The sequence below is a fragment of the Spermophilus citellus genome, assembly GCF_964194105.1.
Source record: "Spermophilus citellus genome assembly, chromosome: 15".
Lineage (NCBI taxonomy): Eukaryota > Metazoa > Chordata > Mammalia > Rodentia > Sciuridae > Spermophilus > Spermophilus citellus.
In genome coordinates this window covers 79,185,680-79,199,993 of record NC_138195.1, presented here as the reverse complement: position 1 = coordinate 79,199,993, position 14,314 = coordinate 79,185,680, and the positions used below count along the sequence as shown (strand labels likewise).

The following is a 14,314-nucleotide window of genomic DNA, read 5'->3' as shown; positions in this document are numbered from 1 at the left end:
GGCTAAATAAAAGAGCTGAGCAGATATTTCAACAGCTGCCAATTATAGTGCATAAGAGTCTAGAATCTCAGTCCTACCAAGTTGGAAGCTGATGCAGAGAAAACAATACCTAAAGGAATAAAGACCACCAAGGAATTTGTGTTAGGTTTAAGGACAGAACTAAATAGTATCCCCCCGAGAAGAACTAAATCCAAGAGTGCGTGGTTGAATAACTCAACAGTAATTTAATGCAAAACAAACTAACTCTTTTCAGAGGATCCATACTCATTATAATATCATCCATTTATACATCAATTACTAGACTGATTCCTACTTCTGGCCATGATGAAACTAGAAAATGAACAAAACATATAAGAAAATTATATATAGACAGTAGACATACACTACACGACTGTGTTCTCTGATATCACTGGAAAACTATATGAATCTTATGGTTGACCCTTATGGTTACTGTCCAGAAGTAGTTCTATGTCACATGAAAAGAAGGGAAGAAATGCTGAAAAAAGGCCACTGCATTGTGGCAAAAGACTGAAGTTTAAGATGGTTAAGGTGGCTACAGTTCTGGGAAAATTTTCAGAAAGAACAGCAGCAAACAGATTTATGTAATCTAAAGAACCAGTCCCTTTCAGTCTTCGCCAAAATTATGATCTGCATAAATGTGAAAACAAATTATGAAAGCCAGCAGAAAGCAATCCAAATAATCCCAAGTAGTCACACAAGGCTGGGAATTGTTTGGATTCCCAACACTGGGAAAGACCCCATAACAGTATATCGGGGAGAGTTCTCAAAAAGGTATCATCTTAGTATGGAACTAAATCATACGCAGACAAAAAGCTGCAGAAACCACAAGAAAGCTTAAAAACAAGCCACAGAAGGATTAAACTGACTCTGAAGTAATGTAACTGTATGCCAAACAATAGCCAACACTGTTTAATAAAAGAACACAACAAAATTTAAGAATAATATAAAAATTATAATACTGATATCCAACTAGAACTTACCAGGCAGGAAAACAAATAGAAAAAAATATGATCCAAACAGAAGAAAAATCATTCCATAAACAAAATAAAGACGAGCTTATGAAACTAGGAGACAAAAATATTTAAAAAGCTACCTAAAAGCTCTGTAAGTGCAAGGCAAAAGAAAACTTGAACAAAAATGACTCCAAAATGAAATGTACAGAGGTGAAAAATATCAGAAATGAAAATTAAATTGCATGGGCTTAAACAGTAGATTTAGATACTGAATAAGGAGCAACAGGAAAACAAAATCTAAAATGCAGGCATGTGTGCATGAGCACACACACAGAGGAAAAGCACATCAATGACCTTAAAAAATATATAAAGACATCTAAGAGGACAGAAAAGAAATGAATGGTCCAAAAAATGGGGGGAAGTTACAAGAAATAATGGCCAACTTTTAAAAATTAATAAAAACCATAAACTCACAGATCCAAGAGGCTCATAATCTCCAAGATAAGAATAACAGCAAACCTCTTGTCAAAACTTGGGTAAGCCAGAAGAACATGGAGAAAGATCTTTAAAATAAGGGGGAGAAGAAAAAGGAAACTGTCAAACTAATTTTTACCAAGAAAAATAAAAAGTGAAGGCAAAATAAGCACTTTCAGACAACAAAAACAGAGAATTCATTATGTGTAGACCCTACACTATAATATATTCTTTTAATTTGTTGAAAGAAGTTCTTTAGACAAAAGGAAATTATTAGATAGTCAAATAAATAATGAAAAGTATGAGAAGTGGTAAATAAGACACTTCTCGATAATCTTTTAAAAGAAACAGAAAAAAATGATGGCATATCAGGGCTGGGATTGTGGCTCAGTGGTAGAGTGCTTGCCTTGCATGTGTGAGGCCCTGGGTTCAATTCTCAGCACCACATATAAATATATGAATAAAATAAAGGTCCATCAACAACTAATGTAAAAAAAGATGGCATATCAAAAAGCACAAGAATGAACTCATAAGTATTTACAGTAACAAAAGATAGAACAATTTGAGCAATAAAATGTAAAAAAAAAATAGTGAATTCTAATCCACAGAACGGAAAAAAATGAGTCTAAACTATAAGTAAATGATACAGGATAGTTCTTTCTTACCGAAATCAAGTTAATGAATGGAATAAGGGATTTAAAAAAAAAATCACCATTACAATAAAACTGTAATAATACAAACTAATAATTGTTGCAGGAAATATCCACAATGAGTGCTAAAAATAGTGTCCAAAAGATTAAGAAAAATCAACATATTTGCATGGGCTAAAATGAGCATCTCCCAAGACATTTGTTAATTAAAAAAGAAAAAAATATTAACTTTACAATGGAGAAGCATAGAAATCACATTCACCAAGTGGACAGGGTCAAAAATCGCCAGCAAACCAGGTGTGGTGGTACACACCCATAACCCCAGCAAATCAGGAGGCTGAAGCAGGAGGATCGCAAGTTCAAGACCAGCCTCATCAACTTAGGGAAGACCTCAGCAACTAAACAAGACCCTGTCTCAAAAACCAAAAAGATCTGAGGATGTAGCTCCATCGTAAAGTGCCCCCGAGTTCAATCCCAGTACCCACCCCACATACCCAAAAAAAAAAAAAAAGAATCACCTGTAATATGACTTATCAACATTATATATCCCCTGATATAATTCACTGAGAAGGGCATCATAATCACTATGTTATTTTGGGCAAAAACACAAACTCAAAGTAGTCATGAAAAAATATCCTAGAAACCAAAAATAAATGATACATTCAAATTATCTGAGCAGCACTTTTTCTGACTTTGATATTTTAAAAGGAAAGACTTTCAGTCCTTCAACTAAAAGACTTTCAGTCTTTCAATTTGTCACATATCAGAGGAGGTTACAGATACATGACTATTAAAATATAACACAGAACTCTGAAACAGAAATTGAACATTAGATGAAAAATAAGTGAAATAAAATTTATAGTTTAATTAAAAGTATTCTATCAATGTTAATTTATTGGTTTTGATCATTATACAATGGATATACAATGGTTATACAGGGCAAGCTGAATATAGGATATATGAGAACCTTCTGGTTTTACAGCTTTTCTGAAAATCTGAAATTTAAAATTTAAAAAAGATAATTTTGAACTTAAAGCAAAATAACAGTAATTTATTATTATGGGATTTATAATTATCTAAAGAAGTGAATATGAAAGGAAGAAAATAACTTCTGTGGTGTGGTTCTCAGGAAATATGTGAGGTAGTATATTACTTGAATGTAAAATATATTAAGTTATCATAATGTATTATAGATACTACAGCAAACAAAGAAAAAGTAACAAAGATGTATAATAAGCCAACGATGGAGAAATGGAAATTATAGAAAATACTCCAAAAGAAGGCATAAAAGGAGAGGAAAAAAGGAATAAAAAATTATCCACCAGGATAAAAAACACACAAAAAAAAACCCTAACTACATGCTGTCCATGTTACATATAGAGACCCAAAAAACTGTAAAAATAAAAACATGGAAGGAGATATATATAATGCAAACAACAAATAAGGAAGCTGGATTGACTGTATTAATACCAGATAAAGTAGAATTTAGATAAAGAGTATCACCAGGGATAAAAACAGTTTGTGGGCTGAGGTTATGGCTCAGTGGCAGAGCGCTTGCCTAGCATGTATGAGGCACCGTGTTAAAGTCTCAGTACCAGGTATCAATTAATAAAATAAAAGTCCATTGACAACTAAAATAAAAAATTTTAAAAACACAGTTCATAATGATAAAATGGTTACCTTATCAAAAAATGTCTATATGTAACTAATAACAAAGTTTCAAGTTATAAGAAGCAAAAAAATCAATAGCACTAATGGGAGAAAGACAAATCTATTACAATTAGAACTTTCAACGCTCATTTCAAAATAATTAACAATGGTACAGAAAAAAACAGATAACATTACTAACCAACTTAACTTTGCTTATATTTATAAAATTCTCCAGGAAACAGCAGGGTATACAGACTTTTCAACTGCATTTAAAACAATTATCAAGATGGATCATATTTTATAAATAAAAAGAAAAAAATCTAAGAACATCTCTCAAAAACTTGAAAACAGAACAACTCACTTTTAAATAACCCAAATAAATAACAAGGGTTATCTAGAAGACATTTTGAACTGATTTATAACAAAACACAACATGTCAAAATTTGTGTGCTGCTTCAAAGAATATTTTGAGGAAACTTATAGCTATAAATGCTTATTTAATAAAAAGAATAAAACCTAAAATCATCCTAATTACCAACTTCAGAAAACAAAGAACATATTAAACATACAGTATTACAGAACAACAAAGAAACATAAAAATAGAAAAAAATAAAATAGTTTTCCTAAAAGATTAATAAAATGGAAACACTTCTACCTAGACTGAGGAAGCAAAGAGAAAAAGATCCAAATTTCCAATATCGATGATTAAAGAAGGATAACACTATACATATTATAGACATTAAAGGAATAAAACAAAATTAGGAACACTTTTAAGTCAATAAATTCAACAACTCATATAAAACAAAATACCTCAACAGATTCAAACCACCAAAATTGAACGAGAATAGAAAACTTGAATAACTATCTCTTATATAAATTGAATTAGTAATTTAAAATTTTCCCACAAAGAAAATCCTGGTCCCAGAATGTGTAACTGATAAATTCTACTCAACATTTAAAGAGAAAATAATTCTATAAAAATGCTTAAAGAATTTAAAAGAAGAAGAAACATGTCCCAGTTCATTATATGATCTGAAGCCAGAAATGCCCTGATACCAAACATTGCCCAAAAAAGGAAAATAAAAGGTCAACATTCATAATTAATATAGATGCAAAAATCCTTTAGAAAATTAAGTTCAGTTGAACGGAAGATGGAAGGAGAACCTCATTGTTACACAGAATCCATATATGATGCTGTGATGAGAAAAAGAAAAAAAAGTGTGTCACATTAGATTGGATAGAGAGAAAGGATGGGAGAGGAGGGAAGGAGTAGGGAGGATAGGAAGGGCAGCAGAATAGATGATATGATTGATGTATGTTCATTCCATGTATGTATTATATGTCAAAATAATTCTGCTGTCATGTATGACTAAAAAAATAAAAATAAATCATATGGTTAAAAAATTTAAATATAATAGTAAAAAAAGAAAATTAAGTTCAGTTTTATATATTAAAAAGGTAATATTAAAATGTACCTAGCAGGCACTCAAAGATTGTTAATTGAATATTTCAGGTTTGTTTCAGAGGTTGTGCACTTTTAACTATTATAGTCATATGTCAAATGATGATGCTCTGAGAAATGTAATTTTGTGAAGCAACTTCCTTGTACAAACATTACAGGGTGCACTTAAGACAGCTTTGATGTCACTCACTATTCATAATCTTATCACACTTATGTTGCCTATCACTGAAACATTGTTTCTTATGCAGCACACGTGACTTAACTGATCACATTAAAAATGCTTATATTTTAGAAGTTATTCTTGTTTTTGAACTTCTAAGAATAATTTTCAAGTACTCAGTTTAGCTATTAAAAAAAGAACACTTCAAACCTTACTAAAATGCATCTGTGAAACTACATAATTAACAAAACTGGAAATACCTGTCATACAAGTTTTAACAGGTTTAGAAGGGTTAGAAGTCATATCATTATATCATTTAAATTATATTTAAAAGACTTAAATTTCCCTTTCACTACAAAGAAAACTTTGGGGGTTCTTTTAAGCAAGTACTTCTGCAACATGCTGTCTTTAGGATACAATGATTGCCCTCTTCTCTTTGGAATGCCGCTGCAGCATGGGAATTATTTATCTCCTTTGATTCTAACAACTTCTAAAATCAATCAAGTGCTTTTTTCTATATTTTCATTGTCTCCTTTAGCAATAGTGATAACTTCTACCACAAGGTTTTGTTTAGTAAAAGACTTGAAAATTTGATAACAATAGACTAAGTTAACAGCTCATTTCTAGGTCTCTAAGGTTTCTTACTGATTCACAGTCAAAAGGAGTTACTTATTAACAACTATGAATTCCCTTCATTGATTTCTTTCTTGCTAAAGTGAGTTATTCATTGTCATTTGTACAAAAAACTTATTATTTAATAATGTTACCTGAGCCATGAACATGAAAATAATTCTATCAATCCTGGCAGTCATGGTAGAATTTTGAGAATTTTAAGATTAAGGTTTACAATGTAAAATAATTATAATGGTATGTATTGGAATATAACAACTTTATAATAAAAATTTTTAATAAAATTATAACCTTATATAAAAATACTATAATAAACTTATTATAAAATTATAATAGTATGACCTATGACTAAAATGTAAGATACTAAAACAGTGGAAACAGGTAATGGTACGAGGTTTCATTAACCCATTAAATCCTAAGGTTTTAATTGTGCATTTTCAATGAAATTTATAAAGGTACATTAACAGGTTGGAAATCAAAACTTACAGCTTACATATATATTAATATTGTTTATAATGATGTTATTTTATAGTTATTTTATAAGGTTTTAGAGGTGTTCCACAATTGGGACAATGGGACAAGATGGGTTAAATAAATGGTATGACTATTACGAGTAGTAATAGTCATACTATTTCAAGTTATAGTTACTGAAAGCCTACCGTTTGGGTGCTGGTGGATAGATAAAGGGGAATGAAGGAAAGACAGAAGTTGGGATTAGGAAGGGGTTGAATGAATCAGACATAACTTTTCTATGTTCATAGATGAATACACAACCAGTGATACTCCAAGTCATGTACAAGAATGGGATTCTAATTGGGTAAGTTATGTTCCATGTATGTATTACATGTCAAAATACACTAAAAATAACAAAAAAAATTAAATTCTAAAAAAGAACAAAAGAATTTTAAAAACTCTGTATACTTATAAAAAGTTTTACAAAGTAGGTCCTCATCTCCATTGTGTCAGATTAGACCCCAATTTCCTTAATAAGACTCCTATAGCGCAAGAATTAAAATCAAAAGTCAATAAATTGGATGGATTCAAACTAAAGTCTCTTCTAGGAAAAGAAACAATCTCTGAGGTCAATAGAGAGCCTACATCTTGGGAGGAAATCTTTACCCCTCAAATATAGCACTAATCTCTAGGGTATATAAAGAACTCAAAAAGCTAAGCACAAAAAATAAATAAATAAATAACCCAATCAATAAATGGGCCAAGGACCTGAACAGACACTTCTCAGAAAATGACGTACAATCAACCAATAAATACATGAAAAAAATGTTCATCATCACTAGCAATTAGAGAAATGCAATCAAAACCACTCTAAGATTTCATCTCACTGCAGTCAGAATGGCAGTTATTATGCATACAAACAATAATAAGTGTTGGTAAGGATGTGGGGGAAAGGGTACACTCATACACTGCTGGTAAGCCTGCAAACTGGTGTAGCAATATGGAAAGCAGTATGGAGATTCCTTGAAATGGAACCACCATTTGACCCTCTCCTCGGTCTATATCCAAAGGACTTAACAGCAGCGTACTACAGGGACACAGCCACATCAATGTTTAAAGCAGCACAATTCACAATAGCTAGATTGGGGAACCAACCTAGATGCCCTTCCGTAGATGAATGAATAAAAAAAAAAATGTGGTATATATACACAATGGAATATTACTCAGCAATAAAGAGAATAAAATCATGGCATCTGCAGGTAAATGGATGGAGTTGGAGAATACAATGCTAAGTGAAGTTAGCCAATCCCAAAAGAAACCAAATGCCTGAATGTTTTCTCTGATATAAGCAGGCTGATTCAGAGTGGGATAGGGAGGGGGAGCATGGGAGACAAAGAGGAACTCTAGATAGGGAAAATGGTGGGAGAGGAAGGGAGGGTGCATGGGGTTAGAAATAGAGGTGCAATGAGATGGACACCATTATCCAAAGTACATGTATGAAGACACAAATGGTGTGAATATACTTTGTATAAAACCAGGGATATGAGAAATTGTGCTGTATATATGCAATATGAATTGTAATGCATTCTGCTGTAAAAAAAAAAGTAGTATACTAAATCAAACAACTGATTAAGGGTACAGATTTTATTTTCATAGTGATGAAAATGTTCTAAATTGTTTGTAATGAATAAAAACTCTGAATACATTAAAAACCACTGAACTGCAGACTTTAATAAAAGTATCAATTTACAGTTTGTGAATTATATTTCAATTATGTTGTTAACACTATCTCATTGCAATGAGTGCAATGGCTTTCAACTGCAGCTGCATATAAAATAGTTTGTTCTTTTTTAAAAAAAAAAAAAGTAAAATAATTCCCTGGGCCTGCCAGAGATCACTAAATCAGAATGGGATTAATATCATTTGTCTAGACCAGTGCGGGCCATAGAGTGGAAACTGAGACCCAGGTCCAAAATCAGAAAATTTCCTAGTTGCAGGATCTTCTATAAATTATCTAATTGCTACAATTTTAGTTCCTTCAGCACTACGAGGAAGGGATACCCATTTTATTGGGTATGGAAAAGATTTAGTGATATACATATAAAATACACAGGATGCTATGGTTTGGATGTAGTTCATTCAAAGGTTCATGTGCTGGAAGCCCAGTCCTCTTGAGTGGTAGGGTATGAGCTGATATCTAATGGGGAAGGTCCTTAAGCCACTGTAAAGTTGCCCTTGGAAGGAAACAAAGTATTTGCTGTGGGACCTCTGAATTTGGCCAGGAAGGTTGTTGTAAAAGAACAAGCCTGGCTACTCCCAGACTCTCAAGCTTCCTGTTTGGCAACGTGATAGCTCCCTCTTGCAGGCATTCCCAACATTGCAATGTCATATACCATAAGGCCTTCTTCACCAAGGCCAATCTTATGCCAGCTCTATAGGTTAGAATCTGCACAACTAAGAGCTAAATAAACCTCTTTTCTTTACTGAGTTACCCTGCCTCCAGTATTTCATTATAGTAATACAAAACAGAATAATATACACGAACAGATCAACACACAGTATATGACATATTAACAGTGTGCTCCAACAACAGCTATTATTACTGTTTGTTATTTTTACTAGATCTTTATTTTTGTTCACTATAAGAAAATGAATAATGCAAACTTCTGCATGTTTATCCCAAATTCAACTAAATTAAACCTTATAAACCATTACTCCTACTAAACATTATATTTAAAAGCAATTTACTTTCTACCTGATACCCTACTTGTATTAAAACAAGTGTATGATGTTTCTATTAAACACACACACACACACACACACACACACACACACACACAAACTTTAGTAATGTTAAGTAATGGTGGAAGGGCGCACATTAACAAATTCAATGATTGTTTTTAGAATTAGAAATATATGAATTAAGGCAAAGATTAGGTAGCTCCAAATATAAACCACTCAATAAAATAAAATATGCCAATTTAAAAAGATATGCTCAATTTTCAGTAAAACTGCTACGTGTATATTCCCAAGAACAAACTAAAGTTAAATTTAAAATTCTGTTAAATAGGGCTGGGGTTGTAGCTCAGTGATAGAGTACTTGCCTCACATGCGTGAGGCCCTGGGTTTAATTCTTAGCACCACATTAAAAAAGGTAAATAAATAAAGATTGTGTCCATCTACAACTAAAAAAAATTTAAGTTCTATGAAATAACTCCTCACTTAAATATGCTAATTTCCAGGTAATTTGATAGCAATGCTATGGAAAGAAACCATTAAAGACTTGTGAATTAAAGTCAAACTTTTTAGGACTAAGTATAGCAAAAAACGCAAAACAATAATAATAAAGACAGGCAATAATATTTAAAATATATATAAAAATTCACTATTTGTTTTTTCCAAGTCCGTACTTCTACTCAACAATAAGCCATAAATGCAGGTCACATTTTAACAATATGGTACTAAAATGAGTCATTCAACAATTTCATTTCTATGGGAAGATATGGAATGCAGCATTTCCACAGAGAAATTCCTGGGAGTATTTTAATCTCTCTTGAGCAAACCATACTTACTTTGCACATACAGTGTATTACTTCAGAAAATATATAATATAATGGCTACTCTAGGTATTTTTAAATTAATATTTTAAGTGTCTAATTAGAATTAAATGTAATAGAACATGTTACCCAAGTTTAAATGCATCTTAAAACAGAAAACATTATTTCCCTGAAAAGCTGTAGAACCTAAAATCAAAAATTTCCTGTATCACCTACAAGATCAATTTTGAATGTAAGAATATATTTAATTCATCTTTGTGTAAATAAACCTTTAACAAAATAAAACTTCCCTTTAAAGTTTCAAAATACACTTTTTATTCTGTTTTTTTAAAAAATCTAATAAAAAGGACAAAGACAGTACCTTTAATTTTCACAAAAATTGATGCCAATGAATTTTAATAAAGACAATTTCTGTTTACTGACTTTACACATCTATATTCCTTACTTTTTCATCCTCTTAAAAAACATTTCCTTTGTTTCATTACAATTCAGCTTTCTATACAAGACCAGAATGAAATCAAAATGCTAAGTGTTGGATTTACTAAGATCTCTCTTCTTCTAATTTTTCTGTACTGGATTTTTTTTTTGTTTGCTATTAAACTTAAAAATTAGGCAAATAACTTTCAAAGTCATTTTTGAGATAAGGTCTATGTTGCCCAGGCATACCTGGAAATATTGGGCTCAAGCTGCTACTATATTAGTTTTTTTCCCATTTTTTAATTGCTTCATATTAGTGATACATTAGGATTCATTTTGACATAATTATAAATTAGAGTATGATTTGTTCCAATTTAGACCTAAATACCCTTATCCCCTTCCCCTCCTCCTATTCCCTTTCCCTTACTGATCTTTCTGCTATTTACTTACACTTTTTTAAAATTAGTGTCTTGTGGATATACATAATGGTAAGATTCACTATAGTATATTCATATTAGATGATTTTTAATGAAAATGTAAGTACTTTCAAAATTTATAAAACGTTTTTCTATTTTCCTATGACACTGCTGTTTTGCAAAGCTCTAATGTAACAACCTTTAGTAAGACCAAGTAGAAAAGTAATGTGAATTTAGTCTTCAGATAAAAAAAGGAAAGTCAGAATGGGCAATTGGAGCCTTAATGTATCTAGTATAAATATATAGATACTTTAAAAATAGATAAAAACTTAAAAATTAGGCAAACATCTTTCAAATTCATTTTCTCCAAAATCAGAACAGATTCAGTTTGTGATAAAGGTTTAATTACATCTACTTTCTATCTTACTTTTGAAGCTTACAAAGTAATCTCAAGTCATGTAGTATTAAGTAAATCACAGGGAAAATGGAATTTAGAAACAAGTTTCAGGAACTTTCTGATATGGAAAAGCACTCAACAGAATTACTAAGCATAACAAATACTAAAAATAATAGTAATAATCCAAATCCTCTTACCAATTTCAGCAGGTAGTTGTTTGATTTTGTTCTCACGGATGCTAAGCATGCTGAGTTTTGACAGGTTTTTGATGTCCTTTTCCACAGTAGTAATACGATTAAAGCGAAGGTAGAGAGTGGTGAGAGAATCTAGCCTATACACCACTGAAGGAATTTCTCTCAGTTTATTATGCCGTAAATCAAGCATCCGCAGCTTCTTCAAGTTATCAAGAGAGTCAGGCAAACTGGTAAGTGAATTTTCACTTAGAGCCAGTGTCATGAGATTTACTAAACAGCCCACCTCTGCTGGGAGGGACTGCAGTTTGTTACTGTATAAATAAAGTTCTGTTAATTGAGTCAACTCTTTGATTGATGATGGCAATATGTGTATAGATCTCTTGGATAAGTCCAAACGCATTGAATTCTCTTCCCGGCATTTGTTGAGCTCTTTAATCACTTCTGCGTTACTGGATTTTTTCCTAGTCCCAGGTGCAGGATTTGGCCGTTTGATCGTATTGTCAACTGAAAAAGCCACCCCTGGTTGGGCAGCACTGGAGTCCTTTTTTCCATCTTTGGCATCTTTCCCTTTGGTTTTAGGTTCTTTTTCTTTGCTTTCTTTCCCAAAACCTCCAGAGGCCTTTGCCTCCTTTTCTCTTTCCTTGGCTGATGGTACTTTGGGATCTTTCTCTTTAGAGTCTTTTTCTTTTCCTAAACTACTACTCATGATGACTCAAGCTTAGGAAAAAAAAAAAAAAAAAACTACATGAACTTTTACTTTATTTGCTAGCAATTGAATTCAAAGATGAAGAGACAAAGAGCCTACACAATTAAATAGGTGTTGGCTTGAAAAAGTAATCAGCATGGAGTAACATCCATCTGTTACATGGTGGATCTAAAAGCACTATGCCCATTTCTGACAACTCATTCCAACTGGTAAAATGGTGCTGGTCAATGATTCATTAGAATTCCTGAAATATAATAGAGAGTATTAAATTACCTTAAGTTATAATTTATATTAAGTAAATAGCCTCTGAAAAACTATCTTACTGTGAACTTTGCCATGTTCCTATTACTTGATACAGTATTTATTGAACCCTTTATAATGTAAAATCCACTGAAAACTACAAAAATTAATAAGGCAGGCCCTCACTTCTAGGAATTTGCAATCTAATAGAAAGAGGTAAATGATCACAAATTACTGTTACAAAACTTTATGAAAGTTAAAGTGAGAAATCACAACAGCAGCTAACATTTATTAAGGGCTAAGTACAAACACTAAAGAACTTACAAATATTTATTTTAATATGTATATATAACAGCACTATGAGATAAACTGTTATCCTCATTGTATACAAAGGAACATTAAGCACAAAAATATTTTTAGATAACTAGCTTTGTTATCTTGGGGAAAAAAGAGCCAAAATTTAAAATTAGGCAGCATATGTCCACAGCCTATATTCTAACCAGTACCCTAAAATTGTTCTATCTATAACTACTTATAGCTTTACAAAACAGAAAGGATTTCCAAGTTGATAAAAGAATGAACAGCAGTATGGCAAAAGAACAAAAAGGACAAAATGATATGCATGGAAAAAAGCAAATAGTTTAGGGGAAAGATTATTAAAATATGCACTTTTAATAAGGAATCTAGTTGATTCTTATACAGGTAAATCTGAGGGACCACCCTTGATAAACCATGACAGAGCAATCTCAAATGATGTCTATATTCTAGACAAGTGAAAAAGATCAATAGCACACTAAGTACAAAAGGTTCACTGGTAAAAGGAATCCACAAAGACCAAAAAAGTAATAAAAGCTTTGAAAAAGGCATCAGTCCTCCCTAAACATTTTTTTTAATTTAAAATAAATGATTCATATTTTTAACTCTTGTTAACTCTATATAACTGATAAAACAACTTGCATGGAATGCGTCAAGACTCTGGGTTTGATCACAGGAACAGGAAAAAAAATTTTTATTTATTTATTTATTTTGCTATGGGCCCCTCACCCATACAAATTTATAGGTTAGATATCAGCTATAGAACTTTTAGGAAAATTGTTCAGTGAAAACAGCTGAGAAACTTAGGCTAACTGGCCCTTTAATAATGGGATAGAATTCAAACAAGGAGAGGTAGGTGGTACATCATGAAAGGGAAGGTTTTGCCTAAAAAAAGAATGAATGGACTTGGTTTGCATAGACAATGAAAAGGTAGAGCTTTGCTCAAACAAGATATAAAATGATAATAGGAGCTGGGTAGAGAATTAATGATCTATAATTTGAAACTGCAAAGTATGAGCTTACATTGGTATATACAATTAAATAAATATGCTATTATTTGGCTAGCATACCATGAAAGCCCATTTCACATTATTTACCACTATGCCCCCTTCAAACCATGAAGTGCTTTTACTCAAACCATTTAACAATGAATAATGGAAAATATGCAATAACTTAAGGGATACAACATTGTTTATCTGTCTGTACTTAAGAAATGTCATTATGAGCCAGCCAGGCATGATGGCACATGCGTGTAAATCCTAGTAGCTCCTCAGAGGCTGAGGCAGGAGGATCACAAATTTAAAGCCAGCCTCAGCAATTTAATGAGGCCCTAAATAACTTGGCGAGATCCAGTCTCAAAAAATAAAAAGAGCTAGGAATGTGGTTCAGTGGTTAACTGCCCCTGGGTTCAATCCCTGGTACTAAAAACAAACAACAACAACAACACGAACACTGAAAGGTCATCAAGTGACACTACCAAGTTTCTGAAAATTCACTTTTTATTTACACACAATTTAGAAGGACAACTCCTATGTTCCTGTGTAGAAATCAAGTAAGATTTAAAAATACAAATGTCCAGGCTCCATCTCAAACTACTCAATCGGAATCTTTAGGGAAAG

General features: G+C 32.0%; 1 protein-coding gene across 3 annotated transcripts in view; it reads right to left on the bottom strand.

Annotated features, from left to right (window-relative positions):
- SHOC2 (SHOC2 leucine rich repeat scaffold protein) overlaps window positions 1-14,314 on the bottom strand; it is a 91,363-nt gene that overhangs the window by 47,460 nt on the left and 29,589 nt on the right. For all 3 annotated transcript variants that reach the window (XM_081267748.1, XM_081267747.1, XM_081267749.1), the window contains exon 2: window positions 11,438-12,384. In XM_081267748.1, the coding sequence (XP_081123874.1) occupies window positions 11,438-12,140 (703 nt within the window). In that variant the 5' untranslated portion in view covers window positions 12,141-12,384. The remainder of the gene's footprint in view (window positions 1-11,437; window positions 12,385-14,314) is intronic.